General features: G+C 44.5%; 1 protein-coding gene across 1 annotated transcript in view; it reads left to right on the forward strand.

The window, feature by feature from the left end:
• The window catches only part of LOC126246154 (uncharacterized), a 78,820-nt gene that overhangs the window by 19,704 nt on the left and 35,830 nt on the right, over nucleotides 1-23,286 (forward strand). Inside the window, exons 2-5 of the mRNA XM_049948373.1 lie at nucleotides 4,872-4,966; nucleotides 6,613-6,752; nucleotides 6,838-6,913; nucleotides 21,267-21,422. Of these exons, the coding sequence (XP_049804330.1) occupies nucleotides 4,872-4,966; nucleotides 6,613-6,752; nucleotides 6,838-6,913; nucleotides 21,267-21,422 (467 nt within the window). The remainder of the gene's footprint in view (nucleotides 1-4,871; nucleotides 4,967-6,612; nucleotides 6,753-6,837; nucleotides 6,914-21,266; nucleotides 21,423-23,286) is intronic.

The following is a 23,286-nucleotide window of genomic DNA, read 5'->3' on the forward strand; positions in this document are numbered from 1 at the left end:
GAAAGAGTTGGTATTTGGATAGACACACAAACAAACACAAACACACACACAAAATTTGAGCTTTCGCAACCTAATTTTGCTTCATCAGGAAAGAGGGAAGGAGAGGGAAAGACGAAAGGATGTGGGTTTTAAGGGAGAGGGTAAAGAGTCATTCCAATCCCGAGAGCGGAAAGACTTACCTTAGGGGGAGAAAAGGACAGGTATACACTCGCGCGCGCGCGCACACACACACACACACACACACACACACACACACACACACACACACACACACACACATACAGACACAAGCAGATATACAGACACAAGCATGCATATATATCTAAAAACAAAGATGATGTGACTTACCAAATGAAAGTGCTGGCAGGTCGACAGACACACAAACGAACACAAACATACACACAAAATTCAGCTTTCGCAACAAACTGTTGCCTCATCAGGAAAGAGGGGAATGTTTCAACAAAGATGATGTGACTTACCAAATGAAAGTGCTGGCAGGTCGACAGACACACAAACAAACACAAACATACACACAAAATTCAAGCTTTCGCAACAAACTGTTGCCTCATCAGGAAAGAGGGAAGGAGAGGGAAAGACGAAAGGATGTGGGTTTTAAGGGAGAGGGTAAGGAGTCATTCCAATCCCAGGAGCGGAAAGACTTACCTTAGGGGGAAAAAAGGACGGGTATACACTCGCACACACACACATATCCATCCACACATATACAGACACAAGCAGACATATTTAAAGACAAAGAGTTGGGGCAGAGATGTCTGTCGAGGCAGAAGTGCAGAGGCAAAGATGTTGTTGAATGACAGTTGCCGCCACTCATACCTCACCTGTCATTCAACAACATCTTTGCCTCTGCACTTCTGCCTCGACAGACATCTCTGCCCAAACTCTTTGTCTTTAAATATGTCTGCTTGTGTCTGTATATGTGTGGATGGATATGTGTGTGTGTGCGAGTGTATACCCGTCCTTTTTTCCCCCTAAGGTAAGTCTTTCCACTCCCGGGATTGGAATGACTCCTTACCCTCTCCCTTAAAACCCACATCCTTTCGTCTTTCCCTCTCCTTCCCTCTTTCCTGATGAGGCAACAGTTTGTTGCGAAAGCTTGAATTTTGTGTGTATGTTTGTGTTTGTTTGTGTGTCTGTCGACCTGCCAGCACTTTCATTTGGTAAGTCACATCATCTTTGTTTTTAGATATATTTTTCCTACGTGGAATGTTTCCCTCTATTAAATATATATATATATATATATATATATATATATATATATATATATATATACTTTCGTTCTATTATGTCATACGGGATTATATTCTGGGGTAACTCATCAAACCGTGCAGAAGTTTTTAGCATGCAAAAGCGTGTAATCAGAACCATTTGTGGTGTAAATTCAAGAACATCATGTAGAGACCTGTTCAAGGAACTTTGTATTCTAACCACTGCTTCTCAATATATTTATTCCTTAATGGAATTTGTTGCAAGTAATTATGTATTTATTTCCAGCCAATAGCTCAATACATAGTATCAATACTAGGAATAAGAACGATCTACATGAAGACCTAAAATCACTTACCTTGGTCCAAAAAGGGGTCCAATATTCAGGAACACACATTTTCAATAAATTGACAACAACCATTAAAAACTTGGTTTCAGATAAAGCACTGTTCAAACAGAGTTTGAAAGACTTTTTCATAGGCAACTCCTTCTACTCTATAGATGAATATCTCAACAGAGATGGTTAGGCCAGCATAAGTAAAAATGTCTGTTAGATTTCAGTTTTGACAGTGATTGGTAACAACACACAAGATTAGGTATTTTGTGTATGATGAACGTTGTGCTTAAAAATTTTTCACTCTGACAGCGTATTAATTCTGTAAATATTATCTGTTTCAGTTTATTGTATTGTATTCACCTAATTTGACAATCTCCTGACAAATGATCAGAGTAGTAAGTATTATATTCAAATGTTTATGGTTTTTTATGTTATACTGTCCGCCCCTGGTAGCTGGGTGGTCAGCTTGATGGAATGTCTTACCTAACGGTCCAGGTTCGATTCCCGGCTGGGTCGGAGATTTTCTCCACTCAGGGAGTGGGTGTTGTGTTGTCCTTATCATTGTCATGACCCGCAAGTCGCTGAAGTGGAGTCAGCTTGAAAGACTGTGAACGGTCTACTCAATGGGAGGCCCTAGCAACACAGCATTTCTATTTTTTATGTTATACTTTCTGACATGTTCCACATTCACGAGAATCATCTCATTTTTTGGATCTATGGAATGAAAACTGAATCTAATCTAACCTAAAGCTAATCTAATCTGTGACTGGATAGTTTTAATTATAAGATTCCAATTTTATGCAGTTGAAAGCTATTGTCGCAGTTTCTAAGATTATTGGCAAGATGTATTTCCACCTATTCTTTGATTACTGAATCCCAAAAACTGGAAACTGGATCTAAAATTTTTGTTCTATTATATTCTATTGATTGTCCCAATGTTCAGCCACTGCAGATTTTGACAATTGCCGGAGACAGATGTATCTTTTGTGTCCTGTATAATGCTCCAGGACAGATCGCGTTGTCTGGCTTATATATGTAGCACCACACTCACAGGGTATTTTGTAAACGTCTGCTTTTTTCAGTTGTAAGTCATCTTTAATGGATCGAACCAGGGCAAAGCTCTTTGTTGTTGGATAGAAGATAACCTTCGTTTTATTTTTCCTAAGCAGTCTGCCTATTTTGAAAGACACATTCCCGGCATATGGAAGGAACACATTTGATTTATAGTCATCATCAGTATCTTCAGTTCATTGTTTCTTGTTGTTATAGTTGTGCATGACCTCCCTTATTTAGCATGAAGTGTAGCCATTCTCTTTAAAAATCTTCGCCAAGTGTTCTAATTCTGCATGGAGGTTTTCATTGTGTGATATTACATGCACCCGTATCTTAAGGTATTAAGAACACTGGTGGTTTGTGCAGTGTGATTACAGATCTGTGTGTGTGGGTTTTCTGTACACAGAATGTCCCAATGACCCATCATTCTTATGGCATACTAGCATGTCTAGAAAGGGTAAAGTCCCATCTTTCTCAATCTCCGTCATAAACATAATGGTCTCATGTAACGAGTTTAAGTGACAAAGGAATTTCTCTAGTTCTTGTATGCTATGAGGCCATACAACAAAAGTATCAGCTACATAATGCCAGATAACTGTGGGCTTTGAAACAGCAGACTCAAGTGCTTTCTCCTCAAACTCCTTCATAAAAAGTCCTAAAGGTCCTAATCTTTTTATGGAGGGCATTGAGGAGAAAACACTTGAGTCTGCTGTTTTAAAGTCATGGTTATCTGGCGCTATGTAGATGATACTTTGGCTGTATGACCTAATAGCAGACAAGAACTGGAGAAATTCAATGTCACTTAAATTCATTACATGAGAAAATTAAGATTATGATGGAGACTCAGAAAGATGAGGCTGTACCCTTTCTAGACGTGCTGGTACATTGCAAGAATGATGGGTCATTGGGACATTCTGCGTACAGAAAACCCACACAGACAGATCTTTATCTCCAGGCATCTAGCTGCCATCACCCTGCACGAACCGCCAGTGTTCTCAGTACCTTAATACATCAGGTGCATGTAATATTGGGTAATGAAAACCTCCACACAGAATTAGAACAGTTGGAGAAGGTTTGTAAAGAGAATGGCTACACTTAACACCAAATAAGGATGGCCATGCCAAGCTATAACAGCAAGAAGCAATGAACTGAGGACACTGATGTCAACTATAAATCAACTGCGTTCCTTCCATATGCTGGGAATGTGTTTTCTAAAATAGGCAGATTGCTTTGGAAAAATAAAATCAGTTTTACCTTTCATCTACTAGTGAAGAGCATAGCCATGGTTGGAACCAGAAGACGACTTACATCTGAAAAAGACGAGCATTTACGCAATTCCCTGTGAGTGTGGTGCTGCATATATAGGCCAGACGACACGAACTATCCAGGAGTGTTGTACAGAACATGAAAGATACACCCGTCTTCAGCAACTGTCAAAACCAGCAGTAGCAGAACACTGTATTTCCATGTGACACTCAGTGGAATACAATAGAACAAAAATTTTAGCTCCAGTTTTCAGTTTTTGGGATTTAGTAATCAAACAGTTGGTGGAAATGCGTCTAGCCGATAACCTTATAAATTGCGACATCAGCTTTCAACTGGTTAAAAATTGGATTTCTATAATTAAATTTATCCAGGGTCATTCGATACTCAATAGTTAGATCGTCTTTCGCTTCCACCACCGACGGCAGCACACACAACTCTACTGTCCCACGCGTGCCATCATCTGACGCATGTGCCGAAAGATACCAGCATGTTTTGCGTGCGTGAGATCTTACATAAATACTGTGAATGCACCTGGACTCTTCAGTAGTTGTCTACTTACCTGAAGGTGGCCAGACGTCTCTGAGCCGAAATATCATGGCAGAATGTTGATGTGTTCCAGCTGCAAACCCGAAAATTATTAGTAGAAGTTAAAGTACTCTGAGAAAATTTCAGAAGTTACGGGATTAGTTTTCTTCAGTACTTTCACCAGTCTCTGAAAAGAAATGAGTCTTCCCAGTCAAGAGACATTCTTGGTGCATATATGGGTGAAAATTTCCAGCTGTCTGTAATTGTGCTTTTGATTGCTACTGGTATGTGAAATTGTGAAATTTGTATTGAGTGCCCATTGGATTAATTTCCCCCTTGTTACACTATTTCTCTTTTATTTGTATGTTAGTTGCGATACACATAAGGTTTAGCAGAAGCTGTTTCTTGCATGATGCTATAAACAGTACTGTGTCTTATCCATAAAAACTATTTCCAATTTTAACAGCTGAACGGAAGCAGTCATTGGGATATGACTGGCATCCAGAGTGCCTGAGATGTGAAGAATGTGGCAAGCGTTTAAATCCAGGTCAGCATGCTGAGGTAAGTTTCTTAAAAGAAATTGGGATGTTTTGCACAGTGTGATTTCATTTGATTAGTTACGCTTCAGACCTTTTAGAACTGTATGGCATATGAAACTGATTCATGGAGATAAATAACTTACAATCATTTCCATGTTTTATACAGTTAGTCTCTCAGTGCTTCTCATGTTTATCTTTATAGAGGAACTTCAAAAATAACAACTTGTAAGTTAATACTTAAGTGTAAGATGTAATTTTTTAAGATTTTCTGTATGTCTAATTCTTGCTGAACATGCTAAATTAAATATCGTACTTTGCAGTTTGGAATGGTATAAATAATTTCTCAACTGATTTTTCCTAGTATTTAAGCTGTAAATGTTTCACAAATGAGGCACAGATACTTCAGAACAAGTTCACACTCATGGCTCATTTAACAACAAAGTTACAGCACAGTTGGAATAATAGAAGACATCCGAAAGACTATTCCATTGCTGAAGAGAACAGAATTCTGACAGTGGTTGGAAGGCACTTGCAGTGAACTCTCTGACCATGTACGTAACAGAGAGGAAGTGGGCAGAAAAAGAAAGTGAAGTGGAATGTCAGGGAGTACCAAGGATTAATTTGGCCACTGTCAGAGATTTAAAAGCATTCAAATTAAAATTCTATGGATAAGCAGAGAATATGTGGGAAATGCATCAAGAAATAAGTTATTGGAACACTATGCGAGAATCAGAGTATGAAGAAACTACTGTAGGAAAAAGTAGGACTTACAGATTTGATTTCAACAAAATCCTTCTGAGAAATGAGTTTAAGAAATTATAAAGGTAAAGGGAAAGTACTGTTGGGAATTCTCTCTGAGAAAAGTAGAATGACGAAAAGCAGTACATGCAGTTAATTAAAAGAAATGATGGTTTGTATGCAGATTACGAAGTTTTGAGTCGTGATGTGAATGCTATGTAACATAAACAGATGGGGAAGTGATGAGAGATAGACATACTGTAATGAGCAGTGATATAGAAGCAGAAAGGGAATGGGGGAACTGTAAAATACAAACATAGTGTGGCAAAAGAGGGGAGAGAGAAAAGTATGAGTCACAAATGAGAGGTTTATTGTTGTAGTGGGAAAGTGTTGGCTGTTCTGGGTGTTGAAACTATCAAAAAATTAAAGGAATAAATATTTAGAGCGATAAAGGTAATAGCTTTTATGAGTAAAAAATTACAAGAAAGCTAAAAATTTCATTTAGAAAAATATTCTCTTAGTGACAGTGAGAACACTCAAACACTGTGAAATTAACGTGTGGAAACATTTTCAATTAGGAACTAAAATACAATGTGTAACTTGAATATTCATGCCAAATAATCAAGACAGTGATAGATAAATGCTGGTGAGTGTAAATAAGTGAGTTCATCACTGTGGTCTGCCCTTTTTGTGTAAACTTAATTTTTTTTACTATTATGACGAAGTTGATTGCCTAATCATTCAGAACCATCTTGACTGTTTTTCACATTTTCGTGAGATTCCTTGTTTTGGCAGGAGGAAAAATGTTACTGATAAGTGGAAATACATCAATTTCAGCCTTTTTTGATTAATTATTGGTAGTAATAATTTATGACTGTCTTCACATAATTTTGTTTTTGACATTCCTAATGGTGAGCATCTTCTGTTCAGCATAAAGGAGTACCATACTGCCATGTGCCCTGTTATGGAGCTTTATTTGGACCACAACTGTTTGGGCACGGAACTCGTGTGGAATCTCATACAAGTTTTGGAAAGGTAGAGAATCGATCTGGTGGACCAAATCTACCCAGGTAATTTACTACTTATACAGAAAGTTGCAGGGATGCTTCCATTACGGTATTTCCAAGAATGTTTTGTAATATTTTTATGTTACAGGTCTCACATAGAATCCAAATTGAAAATATTTAATCAATTTTATGATGGAAAAAGTGGTGAAATAAGAAGTAGAGAGGTATGTAGAATAGATATATATAAGCATTTTAACTGTGTGTCTAAATATTGTTACACAAGCTTTATTTTCTTTGCTGATATTAGCAGTCACAGTGTGTGGTTCCCTTATAGCTTCAGCTGTAGTAGACATGCATCCTTGGTGTAGTAGATGTCAACAGCTTGTAGAAACTAGGAAAGAAAAAAGTAAAAATATATGTTGAGTTACATGTTAGGCTTATTCCTTATATCAATAACTGAATGTGAAAATGAAGGGAATTTGTTTTCACGTGCTGTATTTATACAATCTTCCGATGAACACCTTTTGTCATGATAAATGTTGTGAATTTTATAGGCAGCTTGTGAGCTTCTCCTTGTGCGCCTCTTCACGAGCTTGAGTTTTTTTAATTTTATCTGTCTCATTGTGATTTTATTATTACGTTCTTTGACTTGTTTGATGGTGTATCCTTAGAATTTGAACAGAAGTGCTTTTCACGTTAGACATCAGGCAGTGTTCTCATTTTCAGTTTGGATAAATGATTCTGTGTCAAATAACATAACCCTTGAACTTTCTGCCTTCCATTAATGCTGTTTATTAACAGAGGAAAAGTACTTGGATGGCCTGTTTGCAGGTGAGCTACTCTTTATAAGATTTCTCCCAGTTAGCTTTTTTGATATTCAAATTTTTGCTGTCATTTCAAGTTAAGTTACTCCAAAACATTTGTATATTTTGACAGATTGGAATGTCTGTGAAAAAGAGAGATAGACCCCCCTGCGGGTTCGGGGGTTAGAATAGGCCCGCGGTATTCCTGCCTGTCGTAAGAGGCGACTAAAAGGAGTCTCAAATGTTTCGGCCTTATGTGATGGTCCCCTCTCGGGTTTGACCTCCATCTTTCTAAATTCTTCCGAAGAGCGAGCCAATTGGGGAAGGGCGCCTTACATGGTGCACTGCATCCGTCGTGCATTGAGACCTTTAGCCGGCTTTTTCGTTGTTGCAATGGTGTCCCGCTCGTTTTCCATCTCTTGGGCGATTACCACCCTGCACTCTGTGGTGTTGTTTTTAACTGCGACAACGACCTTGGACAGTTTTGCACCTAAGATCCAGCACGGTAGCCAGCCCGTTGTGGTGGGGCCGCCATGTACCCTCTTGGTTGTAGCCCCCTGACAACACAGGGATCGCTCTACTGATGCCTGCGCCGTTAACTCCCCACGTATGCCAAGGAGTAGATGCCCATCTCCTTGGGGCATCAGGACTCCCGGCAATGGCCGTCCTGCCAGGTGGCTATTGCTGCGGCTGGGTGGCGCCCGTGGGGAGGGCCCTTGGTCGGAGTAGGTGGCATCAGGGCGGATGACCCGCAATGAAGCGTGGTACATCATCTCTCGCTGGCGGCCAGCCGTCAGCAGTCTCTAAGCGTTCCAAAGCTCACTTTAAGGCTAATGTGTATGACCCCAAATCGTTCCCCTCCCTGGCCACACCATGGGAGGAACGAAAGGCTATGAATGAGAGCGACAGGTATTCGCCCCGGTATCTCGTCTGTACCAGAGCTGACGGGGAATCGTTTGTGTCTGTGAAGCCTCAGTTTTTTGTGGAACATTTAGAGGACAAGTTCGGGGAGGTGGAGGGCTTGTCCAAGATGCGGTCAGGGTCAGTCTTAATAAAAACGGCATCCTCTGCCCAGTCACGAGCCTTGCTCGCTTGTACGAAGTTGGGGGATGTTTCTGTCACTATCACCCCCCATAAAAGCTTAAATATGGTTCAGGGAATTATTTTTCACCGCGATCTCCTTTTACAGTCCGATGACGAGCTGCGCGCCAACTTAGAGCGACGAGGTGTACATTTCGTCCGGCGCGTTCATCGGGGTCCGAGGGACAATCAGGTTGCTACCGGTGCCTTCATCTTGGCCTTCGAGGGTGATACGTTACCGGAAAAGGTCAAGGTGATGGTCTACCGATGTGACGTCAAGCCCTATATCCCTCCCCCGATGCGGTGCTTTAAGTGCTGGAAGTTCGGTCACATGTCCTCTCGCTGTACTTCTAGCCTCACATGTCGAGATTGTGGACGCCCATCTCATCCCGATACTCCATGTGCTCCGCCTCCCGTCTGTGTCAACTGTGGAGAGCCTCATTCCCCTTGCTCGCCGGACTGTAGTGTCTTACAGAAAGAACGCAAAATCATGGAATATAAGACCCTGGACCGACTGACTTACACTGAGGCCAAGCGGAAATTTGAACGGCTACATCCCGTGCGCATGATGTCATCTTATGCCTCCACTGTCACTCCTGCTCCAGCTCCTTCAGCTGCAAGATATACAGTCAGCTCTCGGAACCAGAGGACCTCACCTGCCCCCTTGACAATGGGGGCCCCTTCTCTTGCTGTTGCTCCCACACCATCTACCTCGGGAGCAGCACCCACTAAACCATCGGGGACGCCAGTCCCCCCTTCTCAGCCGGGGAAGCGTAAGTCTTCTTCGGCTTCTCTCGCTCGGAAGGGATCCCTTGGGTCACTCCCTTCCCAGGTTCCTACCAGCGGCACAGCAGACACCAGCCAGTGGCTGAAGCAGCCACAGGTCGCTGGTCGACGGGCTTCGCATTCCACTTCGGTCCCAGAGACTGACTCCAATAAGCCCTCTCATCAACGGCAACCAAAGGAACAGCGAGAGAAAACGACTCTGAAGACCCGTAAGTCCAAGACACCTGCGGTGGCACCTACTCCACCGCTACATAAAAGCTCTGCATCTGAGGATGAGGTGGAGATCCTTGCGTCCGCTGAGGACCTCGATCTCGCCGATCCCACTGACGCAATGGGTAGCACTTGCACGGGTGCTCCATCGGATGTGGCAGGTGACCCAGCGGCGTAATCTGCCTTCCCAGTCCCGTCACGCCTTTCTCCGCAATGGCTACTACCATCCTCCAGTGGAACTGCAGCAGTTTCTTCCACCATCTCGCTGAGCTCCGCCAACTTATCAGCCTTCACCCTTTCTTCTGCATTGCTCTCCAGGAAACTTGGTTTCCTGCAATGCGAACCCCCGCCCTCCGTGGCTATCGGGGTTATTATAAGAACCGAGCAGCTTATGAAAGGGTGTCTGGTGGCGTCTGCATATATGTCCTTCACACTCTGCACAGCGAGTCTGTCCCTCTCCAGACGCCCTTAGAGGCTGTCGCTGTACGCGTGTGGACGCCACAGGCTGTTACCGTCTGCAGTGTTTACATTCCACCGGATGGTGATGTCTCGCAGCATGTCCTGGCTGCACTGGTCGCCCAATTGCCGCCACCTTTCTTGCTCTTGGGCGACTTCAACGCCCATAACCCTCTGTGGGGTGGGTCAGTGGCAACAGATCGAGGCGCCATCGTTGAGGGTTTCTTGTCGCAGCTCGATCTCTCGCTGTTAAATGATGGTGCCTTCACACACTTCAGTGTGGCGCATGGCACCTACTCCGCCATTAACCTTTCAATCTGTAGCCATAGCCTCTTACCGTCTGTCCAATGGAGTGTGCATGACGACCTGTGTGGTAGTGACCACTTTCCGATCTTTTTGTCACTACCACAGCGCCACTCTTCTGGGCGCCCTAGCAGATGGGCTATGAATAAGGCTGACTGGGACTTGTTCTCCTCCACTGCCGCTTTTGAGCCTCTCTCTACTGATGACATTGATGCGGTGGTTCAATCGGTCACCACCGGCATCGTTACTGCCGCCGAATCAGCCATTCCCCGTTCCTGTGGGTCCCCTCGGCGGCGGACTGTGCCTTGGTGGTCGCCTGAGATCGCTGAAGCGATTAAAGATCGCCGGCGGGCGCTCCAGCGTCACAAGTGACATCCCTCCATCGACCACCTTATCGCCTTCAAACGGCTGCGTGCGCGGGCCCGCCTCCTTATCCGCCAAGGCAAGAAGGAGTGCTGGGAGCGGTATGTATCCACCATTGGCCTCCATGTCACTCCATCGCAGGTCTGGGCCAAGATTCGACGCATCTACGGCCATCGGACCCCTGCCAGCGTCCCTGCGCTCTCACTGAATGGAGCAGTTTGTACTGACTCCGACTTCATTGCAAATCGCTTAGCAGAGCATTTTGCTATGAGTTCCGCCTCTGCGAATTACCCCCAGGCCTTCCGCTCCATTAAAGAGCGGATGGACCGTCGGAGCCTTTCGTTTCGCACCAACCACCTAGAATCTTACAATGCTCCATTTAGTGAGTGGGAATTTCGCAGTGCCCTAGCTGCTTGCCCTGATACCGCTCCTGGGCCAGATGGCATCCACTGTCAGATGCTGAAACACCTTTCAGTGGACTGCCAGCGGCGCCTTCTCGATCTTTACAACCGTCTTTGGGTCGAGGGGGAGTTTCCGTCGCAATGGCGGGAAGGCGTTGTCATCCCCGTTTTGAAACCTGGAAAGAACCCTCTGGAGGTGGACAGCTACCGTCCCATTAGCCTCACCAACGTTCTTTGCAAGTTGCTTGAACGGATGGTGAGCCGGCGCTTGAATAGGGTACTGGAGTCTCGGGGCCTTCTTGCTCCGTCTCAGGGTGGGTTCCGTAAAGGCCGCTCCGCCACCGACAATCTGGTGAGCCTGGAGTCGGCCATCCGTACTGCCTTTGCCCGCCGTCAGCACCTGGTCGCTGTCTTTTTCGACATGCGGAAGGCGTACGATACGACATGGCGTCATCACATCCTTTCTACGCTTCATGGATGGGGTCTTCGGGGTCCTCTGCCGATTTTTATCCGCAATTTTCTGTCGTGTCGTACCTTCCGCGTGCAAGTCGCGGCCTCGTATAGTTCCTCCCACGTCCAGGAGAACGGTGTGCCACAGGGTTCTGTTTTAAGTGTCTGTCTGTTTTTAATAGCCATTAACGGGCTTGCTGCGGCCGTGGGAAATTCTGTCTCCGCTTCCCTGTATGCTGACGACTTCTGCCTTTATTACAGCTCTACTGGCATTGCAGCGGTTGAACGTCAGCTACAGGGCGCTATCCGCAAGGCGCAGTCTTGGGCTGTAGCGCATGGGTTTCAGTTTTCGGCAGCCAAGACCCGCGTTATGCATTTCTGCCGGCGCCGAACAGTCCATCCTGAGCCGCAGCTTTATCTTGCCGACGAACTGCTTGCTGTGGTGGAGACCCACGGGTTTTTGGGGGTGGTTTTCGATGCCCGGTTGACTTGGCTGCCTCATATCCGGCAGCTCAAACAGGCATGTTGGCGGCATCTCAATGCTCTGCGATGTTTGAGCCACACCCGCTGGGGCGCCGACCGCTCTACCCTGTTACGGCTCTACCAGGCGCTCATCCAGTCCCGCCTGGATTATGGGAGCCTGGCTTATGGCTCAGCATCCCCATCTGCGTTACGGGTGCTGGACCCAATTCTCCACAGCGGGATACGCCTTGCCACTGGTGCTTTCCACACCAGCCCTGTGGACAGCGTACTAGTGGAGGCAGGTGTACCTCCACTGCGGTTCCGACGCCAACGTTTGCTGGCCGCTTATACTGCCCATGTTCTAAGCTCGCCCGGGCATCCTAACTATCGTCTCCTGTTCCCGCGATCGGTCGTCCGTCTGCCAGAACGTCGGCCCCGGTCTGGTTGTACAATAGCGGTCCGCGTCAAAGAGCTTCTCTCTGGGCTTCGGGTTTTCACTGTTCCACCTCCTTTCCGGGCTACTTTGCATCCACCCCCATGGTGTGTTCGTCGCCCTTGCCTTCGGCTTGACTTGGCACAGTGCCCGAAGGACTCAGTCCCTCCAGAGGCCTTCCGCCGCCGCTTTCATTCCATCCTGGCCACGTATCAGGGCTCTGGCATTGTTTACACCGACGGCTCGATGGTTGCTGGTCGAGTCGGTTATGCGCTAACTCTAGGGGACCATTCCGAACAACGTTCCTTGCCGGATGGCTGCAGCGTTTACACTGCTGAGCTGGTCGCCATCTTTCGTGCCCTAGAGCATATCCGCTCCTGCTCAGGTGAGTCCTCCGTTATCTGTAGCGATTCCCTGAGCGGTTTACGAGCTCTCGACCAGTGTTTTCCTCGTTCTCGTCTGGTGCTGGCTATCCATGAGTCTCTGCATACTCTTGCCCGTAGCGGCCGCTCTGTGGTCTTTGTGTGGACCCCCGGTCATGTCGGTATCCCGGGTAACGAACATGTTGACCGCCTGGCGAAAGAGGCCACCAGTAAGCCATCTCTGGACGTTGGCCTCCCAGAGACTGATTTGCGGGCAGTCTTCCGCCGCAAAATCTTGGCGCTATGGGACGATGAATGGCGCGAACTGACAACGCGCAATAAACTCCGTGATGTCAAGGAGACGACGGCTGTGTGGCGGTCATCCCTGCGAGCCACTCGCAGGGACTCAGTCGTTCTTTGCCGGCTCCGCATTGGCCACTCCCGGCTGACACACAGTTATTTACTGCGCCGGGAGGACCCTCCTCTATGTCGATGTGGGGCTGCTTTGACAGTGGCCCACATTTTGATGGCCTGCCCCCTTTTAGCTGTGGTCAGGCAGACATTTGCGCTGCCTGATACGCTCCCTGCCCTTTTAACAGACGACTCCACTATGGCTGACTTAGTTTTACGTTTTATTCGGGCAGGGGGATTTTATCATTTAATCTGAGTGTTTCTGTTTTATTTTATTGTTTTGTGTTGATTCTGGCCTTTGGCCTATGATTTTAAACTGATTTTTTTTAAATGTGTTTCTCAGTGGTTGACTTTTCCTTTTTTATTTCTATGGTCGGCCAACCACCGTCACACTCTGTGTGGTTTTAGTTCGTTTTGTCTTGTCTTTGTCTGAGTTTCTCTTGTTCTGTTTCGTCTGTGTTCTATTCTGTTCCTCGTTTTTATTCTCTGTGGGTGTTCTTTGTCTTTGGAAAAAGGGACCGATGACCGTAGCAGTCTGGTCCCTTTGATCCCCCAAACCAACCAACCAACCAAAGAAAGATAGAGGGAGAGGGGTAGAGAGAGAGAGAGAGAGAGAGAGAGAGAGAGAGAGAGAGAGAGAGAGAGAGAAACAGGTGTTGCCTCAGTATCTGTCAGTTTGAAGTTCGTGTTGATGATTTAAAGGAGGGACCATACTATGATATTCTGCAGTGAAATAATTACGTAAGACCAAATTCAGCATGTTGAGATTTTCTCTGTTATCTTCCATATCAGTACCAGTATGGTCACTGAGTAACTGAATAGATGATTTTGAACCACTTACCGATTTTACACAAGACCAAAACCTCTTACAGTTTTTAGTCAGATTGCTTAACAAAATTTTACTTTCAAAGCCATTGGTCACTTCTCTCATTGCTCTCCTTACTCTCATTTTTGCTTCGTTCAACTTTTGTTTGTCAGCTAGGTTTTGACTTCTCTATCATGTGCGATGAAGCTCTATTTGTTTACATAACAGTTTTATAACACAGCTAATGAACCATGATGGGCCTTTTCCGTCCCATAACCTTGCCCGGAACAAATTTATCGAAGGCGAACAATGCTTTTGAATTTTTTTTCCATTTGTGCTTCACATCTTTGTCTTCATACTCTGCAATTTGTATCCTGTCACTCCTGCTAAGCAAAAAAAATTTTTTTTATCTTTCTTAACATTCCTTGTAATACCCATGGTCATAGATGCTATCATAACCCTATGGTCACTGATATCCTCCTCTGCATTAATTAATTCATAAGTTGTGATCTGTTTATTGATAATAGATCTAAGATGTTACATTCTTGAGTTGGCTCTGTGACTATCTGTTCAAAGTAATTTTCGTACAAGACATTCAGAATAATGTCACACGAATCTCGTCTCTGACACCAGTTCAAAGCATGACTCGTACATTCTGTACCTGGCGAGTTGGTCTCTCCCTATTACAACATCATGAGCAGGAAACTTGTTCACAAACTAATACAAGTTCTCTCTGAAGTGCTCTGCTGCTACAGGTCCTAAACCAGGTGGTTTATAAAAGTATTTTGACCCATTTTTTATGTTTACCTTCACTCAGATTAATTCACCTTTGGAATCCTCGATAACCTCTCCGATTCTATTGAGTTCTTTATTGGAATAAATTGCCGCTGCGGTTGGCGACTAACCTATCCATACAATAAATATTCCATTCTGAATTTAGAATTTCATTCCCATTGACTTCTGGTTTCAACTAATTGTCTGTTACTAATATTATCTGGGCAGTATAACTTTCAATAAGGAATACTAATACTGGGACTTTACCATAGATTCTCCTGAATTTTATAAATATTGTGTCAACCTTTTCTATTTTGATCTGTAGGGCGAGGGTATTCTGAGAAGAATGTGGCCGATGTATCTTCACCATGCATTTCATCTCTGATCCCAAGAGACAATTCCTCTAACCTAAAAAAAACTCCCATGCTCATGCCACATATGCCACTAGCCTAGTAGCCGCTTCCTGGTGTGGTGCATGAGAGACCTCTTAAGGGGAACCCACAGCTCTCCACCCGATAGTGGAAGTTAAGAAATTTGCAGCCAGTGGTGTCACAGAATCATCTGAGCCTCTGGTTTAAACCTTCCACCTTGCTCCAAACCAGAGGACCATGATTGACCCTGAATACAATGCAACAAATAGCAAGCTTAGCCTGCACTGTGCATGTGATGTTAACTGTGTTCACCAAATCAGCTATCCACCTGCAGGAACTGAGGATGACCCCAGACCCCAAGCGACAGGCATCATTCATGCTCACATGAGCCATGATTTGCAACCGTTGCAATCATTGCACTCAATAACTGCAAACAGAGACTCCTCCATGTCTCGTAGGAGACCTCTCAACAAACACACCAAGTGCACACTGGCATTCATTCCCGACCTGCGTATATTTCCGTGGGGGGCTCCATTATCCACCTAATGTTGCAGCTCCCAGTGAATAGCATACCTGCCCTCTGCACTTGTCCGGAATGAGTAGGAAAATCACCCACTGGCCCAGCAGGACAGGTGTCCTGTGCTGGCTCGGAACAGTGGGTACTGCCTTATAACTTCTGGTAAAGGCTGGTTCACGGTAAGCCAGTAACTTAGTCAAGTAGCAAGTGATTTATTAACTCCACTTGATGGCTAAATGTCAAGTAAACAAGTGCGCGTTCACATGTGATTTACTGCAGACAACCATGTAGGTGGGGCAACCTCATCTGTGAGTATTCATCTTGGGTATTAATAACCACTTCAGCTGTATTTAGTCCTTTATTACTGGATCATGCCAGTTTCATGGCACTAGAAGCCACATCTTCAGGTGAACGTATGATTAAAACATTGGAGCAGAAAAACTCGGAACCTTTTTACCCAACATTCATTGTCCATCAAAACAAAACACCGCCAAAAGATGGTATGTCATAGATTAAAAACTGCCTGATTCCAATGTAGTGGATGGGTCCAAAATGAATCGTACCATAGTGATCACTTCTCCGATCGATACGGAACCGCATACAACAGATGCGGACGTGTGCTCTGTCATACTACTGTGCTATAGATCAGAGGCCACAGATGCAGGCCAGTGACAGCAGAATCATCCTATTTGGTGCATTGAGTTAGGTTTCCATGGGATCTGAGATAGTAATTGAAGCACCATGACAGCAGTGAACTACATGTACATTATTGCAGACCACCTACATCCCTTCAAGCTTGAAATCTTCTCCAATGGCAGTGATAGCTTCCAGCTGGATAATTGTCCATTTACAATGCCAGAATCATGCTACTGTGGTTTTGAGAAGCATGATAGTGAACTCACATTGATGTCTTGGCCAGCCAATGCCCCCGATCTGTACCCATTGTAAAACATTCCAGGCGCCAACTGCATACCCACAAACCGCCATCGTATAACTTTCAGTAAACGTGTGACCTGTGTGTAGATATCTTGTGCCACATACCTCTGGTCTAGTAGAATCCATGTCAAGCAGAATTGCTGCTGTATTATGTTTGAAAAGTGGACCAGAACACTATTTAACAAATGCTCATAATGTTTTGGCTCAACAGTGTATGCTGTCATCAAATCCTTTTTAGATACAATGGAAAATTCAGGACAGAATATAATAATTATGAGAAGGAAAGTTCATATAGCAGAGATGCTGAGTCGCAGATAGGCACAGCAAAAAGACTCTCACAATTAAAGCTTTCAGCCATTAAGGCCTTCGTCAACAATAGACACGCGGACGTGTGCGCGCGCCCACACACACACACACACACACACACACACACACACACACACACACACACACACACACAGAAACGTAACCCACACACACGATTGCAGTCTCAGGCAGCTGAAACAGCACTGCAAGCAGCAGCACGAGTGGAGTGGCGACTGGGTGGGGTGGGGGTAAGGTGGGGGCAGGGGTAGGGGAGGGGGGGGAGAGGGATAGTATGGTGGAGGTGGCAGACAGTGAAGTGCTGCAGGTCAGATAGAGGGCAGGAAAGAGGTGGAGTTGGGTGGGGTGGAAAGTAGCGGAAAAGTGTAGAAGTAAAAAGACAGGGTGTGGTGGTGGAATGACGGCTGTGTAGTGCTGGAATGGGAACAGGGAAGGGGCTGGATGGGTGAGGACAGTGACTAATGAAGGTTGAGGCCAGGAGGGTTACGGAAACGTAGGATGTATTGCAGGGAAAGTTCCCACCTGCACAATTCAGAAAAGCTGGTGTTGAGGAGGGTCCATACAGCACAGGCTTTGAAGCAGTCATTGAAATGAAGGATGTTGTGTTTGGCAGTGTATACAACTAGAGGGTGCTCCACTTCTTGGCCACGGTTTGTTGGTGCCATTTATGAGGACAGACAACTTGTTGGTTGTCATGCCTACATACAATACAGCACAGTGGTTCCAGCTGAACTTGTAGACCACATGACTGATTTCACAGGTAGCCCTGCCTGGGGTGGGGTAGGTGAGGTTAGTGACTGGACTGGAGTAGGTGGTGGTTGAAGGATGTGTGGGACAGGTCTTGCATCTAGGTGTATTACAGACATATAAGGCATGGGTGATTTGTTTTTGTACAAGGTTGGGAGGATAATTATGGTCTCACTGAAGCCATCACTGACCGTAAAACAAATCTCTCGTGCCTTATCTTTCCAGTCTCCCACCACCTCCCAAAGTCCCACTATTTGGCCACAGAGGAGCATTGCCTTCATAACTCAGTACCACCCAGGACTGGAGAAATTGAATTACTTTATCCGGCAGGGTTTCGACTACCTTTCATCGTCCGTGAAATGAGAAATGTCCTGCCCATTAACCTTCCCGCCTCTCCCACAGTGATATTCTGCCGTCCAATGAACCTACACAATATACTAGTCCATCCTTACACAACTCCTGCTCCCAATTCCTTACCTCATGGCTCATACCCCTGTAATAGAGTTAGATGCAGGACTTGTCCCATAAATCCTCAAACCACCACCTACTCCAGTCCGGTCACTGGCATCACTTATTCAATCAAATGCAGGGCTACCTGTGAAACCAGTCATGTAGTCTACAAGCTAAGCTGCAACCACTGTGCTGCATTCTATGGAGGCATCATAACCAACAAGTTGTCTGCCCTCATGAATGGCCACCAACAAACTGTGGCCAAGAAACAAGTGGACCACCCTCTTGCTGAACATGCTGCCAAACATGACATCCTTCATTTCAGTGACTGCTTCGCAGCCTGTGTCATATGGATCCTCCCAACCAACACCAGCTTTTCTGAATTGCACTGGCGGGAAATTTCCCTGTAATACATCCTACGTTCCTGTAACCCTCCTGGCCTCAACCTCCATTAGTGACTGTCCTCACCCATCCAGCCCCTACCCTGTTCCCATTCCAGCACTACACAGCCGTCATTCCACCACCTCACCTGGTCTTTTAATTCTCCCCTTTTCCGTTACCCCCCCCCCCCCCCCCACCTCCATCCACCTGTCCCCTGCCCTCTGCCAGATCTGCAGCACTTCACTGTCTGCCACCCCTTCCCCCTCAGCCTCCTCCTTACCCCCACCCAGTTGCCACTCCCATCGTGCACTGGTGCTGCTGCTCGCAGTGTGGTTTCAGTTGCCTGAGACTGCAGTCATGTGTGAGTTATGTTTGCATGAGTGTGTGTGTGTGTGTGTGTGTGTGTGTGTGTGTGTGTGTGTGTGTGTGTGCATGCGCGCGTGCACGCATACATGCGTGCGTGCGTGAGTGTGTGTGTGTGTGTGTTCGAACTTATGTGTGCCTAGTATTGATGAAGGCCTTAATGGCCGAAAGCTTTAATTGTGAGAGTCTTTTTATTGTGCCTATCTGCGGCTCAGCATCTCCACTATATAGTGAGTAGCAATTTTCCTTCTCGTACTTGTTACATTCCACCCTGTTTAGATACAGTTGCGTGTGCTCTTGTGCCTCCAGAGCTAGTAGCAGTGGCAATGATTGTAGCTGGAGCATATGTTGCTCAACCACAGGAAACAGATGACTGAAAACTGAGAGTGAAAAGAAGAAAGGCAATAATGCGTATTACTAAGTAGACAGTATTCTCATGTGTCTAGTATTGCACCAGTTGTAAGTGAGCTGGTGTGGGGTGTAGCTGCTTGCCCAGCTACTATTCAGTTTACTGGATTGGACCGACTAAATTATTTTACTTACTAACTTTACTGAATGATGTCTTTCAGACACTTTTAGTTACTAAATCACTCTTCACTTGACTAAATTACTGACCTAGTGTGAACCAGCCTTAAGACATAATGAGCCAGCATTGGTGCAAGTTCCCACTTTCGCCTTTTGCCCAGACACATGCAAACCTACTATCATATACCATTCACTATTGAGTGAAGATGGTTTGGTTGGATGTTGTTTATTCAAAGTTACAACAACAACAACAACAACAACAACAACTAGGTCACCAGAGGATTTGAACAGCACCAAAAAATTGAAGGTCTTGTGTCTAGTGCCCTGATGTCACCACAGGTGTCAGCAGCAGACAGAAGCCTGTTGACCACGTGCAACACAGCTTCTAGCTGTTTGTGGTCAGCGGCCAATTCCCCTTTGTTCCACACACAGCTTCAAACAGGGTCCCATCTATATCACACTGTGTAACTCACTGTAGCCTAAGAACAAAATCCACAAGGTCTTAAAACAGATTTAAATTTCTCTGCTGACAACAGATGTATCAACAGTTACTTATCACTAGAGACTCGGCTTTCACAAAAGCTATTGTAGGAATAAATACACAAGCTCTAAATAGAAATAAACACTAGTAAATCAGAAAAAAACACACATTATGTTCACTTCCCATCAGAAGCTCATTTAAGAAAAAAAGATACTAAACTGACTCTGCCGCAGTCCCTTCTGCCTGGATGGCTGACCTCAGACTGCACCATGTCATGAACTCTTGTTTCCAATTACTCACAAGTACTATTATGATTGCCTGTTTTAGCCCCACTAGATGAATTAGATACCTCGACAACAATAGTGGTTTTGTAGCCATTGTTACCAGTAAGGCAACAAGAATCAAAAACTTTATCTTAATATCTCTCTCTCTCTCTCTCTCTCTCTCTCTCTCTCCCTCCCTCCCTCCCTCCCTCCCTCCCTCCCTCCCTCCCCCCCCTCCTCTATCTCAGTATCACACATCACACCATAGCATTGTCTATCTTTCACCTGGCAGTGTGACACTCGTACTAACAACAGAATAGTATATGTAGCAGTTAAGCAACTCCATTACTCCAGAGACCCACTGAGTTGTTGTTCGAAGAGGGACTAGTTCCGTCGCATTATTGCTATAGAATGTAACAGATGTTCCTTTAAGATATTTTCAAATTAAATTTTAAATAAAACCATATATGCCTATTTCAGTTAAAATGGGAAGTATTCTGGAAAAAAGTGAATTGCAAATAAGCTATGAGAAAACTCTTTAGATGCAAAGATTGATAAATTACAGAAAATATATTAAGTGCATTAATACGGAAATGCTGGTTCAGCTGATTTTTCAAATATAATAGATGATGAATGGTTATACTTCCTTTGCCATAGCCCACGGAACTAAATTCACTTTCATTATTCATTGCTAAATTCCAGGTGTGTTCATTCACTGCTGGCACTTAAAATATAAAATAACTGTTCAAGTTAAGTACAAACAAAAGTCTTTACTTAAAGACATGAATTATATTTCCAGATCTTTTTTTCCAATCTGTCTGTTGTTTTCTCACATCTTTTGTTTAAGACATTGAACCATTGTAGTGTAGATCCTGCATATCCTGCAGCTAACCAAGCAACTTCTTCTTGCCATTGTAGAGTACAGCTGTTTACAAGTCCTTTTGTTTAGGCTTCCTGTGAGCCCAAATTTGGGCTACTTGAGTAATTCTGAATGTACACTGAATGTCTGTATAGTATTATTTTCATGGGCAATATTTATCTATTGCATTCATTTGACAATTGTTTTGATAAAAAGCAGATAAGAGTACTTCTAACTGTGAAATGTTTACTTTTCCCACAGGTAAATGGTCGCCTTGTTTTAGAAGGTGCCCTGCGAATACATTGGGGAGTGTTAGGAATGATTCATCTAAAGGAAGATGACGATCAGCGCACTGTTGTAACTATAAGGAAACGTAATTCTTGCCGAAGTGATGGTTTTAATGGAGTTGATTTTGAGGTAATAACATATTTGTGTTTACATTTGTGTGATGACCTGTTTGTTAATGGGGCAGTAACTGATTTTAAGAATCTATCAGAGTGAAGATACAGAATGCTTTGTTCCTACAGTAAACCTGCCAAAAGTCTTTCATTCACAAATTTGAAACCAAGCATTTATTAGTACCAGTAAATAGTAAAGTTAATGGGACGTGAAAGGCAATAAGGAAGAAGGAGATCTGATACTTTGCAACAGAGCCAATAGATGTGATGTAACAACTCTTTTTTACTGAAACACAGATTTTTGCATATAGAAGTATTGAAAGTATTGACTCCCTTATTACTTACGAATATTCTATAGTTCACTTGAAATGGTCATTCTTGCTAGTAGTATGGTATTCTGCCTTACGGCAGGTCTTTCATGGGTTAAGCCTCTTCCACTTTTGTCTGTTCATAGCCAGTCTTTTCATTCTGAATATTTGTCTCCTTTGATATTGTCCAGTATTTTATTGCGTCTTTTTCCTCTTCCCCTTGTTCCCTCCACCATTCCTTCTATTCCTTCCTTCAATAAACAGTCCCTCCTCAAACAAAGTCCAATCCAGTTCCGTTTTCTCTTTCTGATGACTTTCATCACGTTTCTTTCTTCTCCAACTCTTCGTAATACTCCTTCATTGAAACTTCCTGGCAGATTAAAACTGTATGCCGGACCGAGACTCAAACTCGGGACCTTTGCCTTTCCCGGGCAAGTGCTCTACCAACTGAGCTACCCAAGCACGACTTGCGTCCCGTCCTCACAGGTTTACTTCTGCCAGTATCTCATCTCCTACCTTCCAAACTTTACAGAAGCTCTCCTGCGAACCTTGCAGAACTAACACTCCTGAAAGAAAGGATATTGCGGAGATGTGGCTTAGCCACAGCCTGGGGAATGTTTCCAGAATGAGATTTTCACTCTGCAGCAGAGTGTGCACTGATATGAAACTTCCTGGCAGATTAAAACTGTGTGCTGGACTGAGACTCGAATGCGGGACCTTTGCCTTTCGCAGGCAAGTGCTCTACCAACTGAGCTACCCAAGCACGACTCACGCACCGTCCTCACAGCTTTACTTCTGCCAGTTCGAGTCTCGGTCCGGCACACAGTCTTAATCTGCCAGGAAGTTTCATATCAGTGCACACTCCGCTGCAGAGTGAAAATCTCATTCTGGAAACATCCCCCAGGCTGTGGCTAAGCCATGTCTCCGCAATATCCTTTCTTTCAGGAATGCTAGTTCTGCAAGGTTCACAGGAGAGGTTCTGTAAAGTTTGGAAGGTAGGAGACGAAATACTGGCAGAAGTAAAGCTGTGAGGACGGGGCGCAAGTTGTGCTTGGGTAGCTCAGTTGGTAGAGCACTTGCCCAGGAAAGGCAAAGGTTCCGAGTTCGAGTCTCGGTCCGGCACACAGTTTTAATCTGCCAGGAAGTTTCATATCAGCGCACACTCCGCTGCAGAGTCAAAATCTCATTCTACTTCTTCATTCCTTACTCGGTCTTCCCATTTCACATTTTCCATATACACATCTCTAGTGCCTCCAATCTTCTTTCATCTTCCTTTCTCAATGTCCAGGTCTCTACACCATATAGTGCAATGCTCCAGATGTAACATTTGGCAAGTCTTTTCCTCAGATCTTTGGTTAGTGGTCCACAAAGTAATTTCTGTTTCCTCTTGAATCCTCCTTTTGCCATTGCAATTCATTTCATAATTTCTGTTGAACAATACATATCATCCATCATTACACTTCCCAAGTAATTGAAGTTATTCATGTGCTCTATTTCCTCTCCCCCTATTTTCATACGGCATTTTCTCCTCTTTCCTCCAATTACCATGCTTTTTGTTTTCTTCTTGTTAATCTC

The sequence above is a fragment of the Schistocerca nitens genome, chromosome 1 (assembly GCF_023898315.1).
Source record: "Schistocerca nitens isolate TAMUIC-IGC-003100 chromosome 1, iqSchNite1.1, whole genome shotgun sequence".
Taxonomy (NCBI): Eukaryota; Metazoa; Arthropoda; class Insecta; order Orthoptera; family Acrididae; genus Schistocerca; species Schistocerca nitens.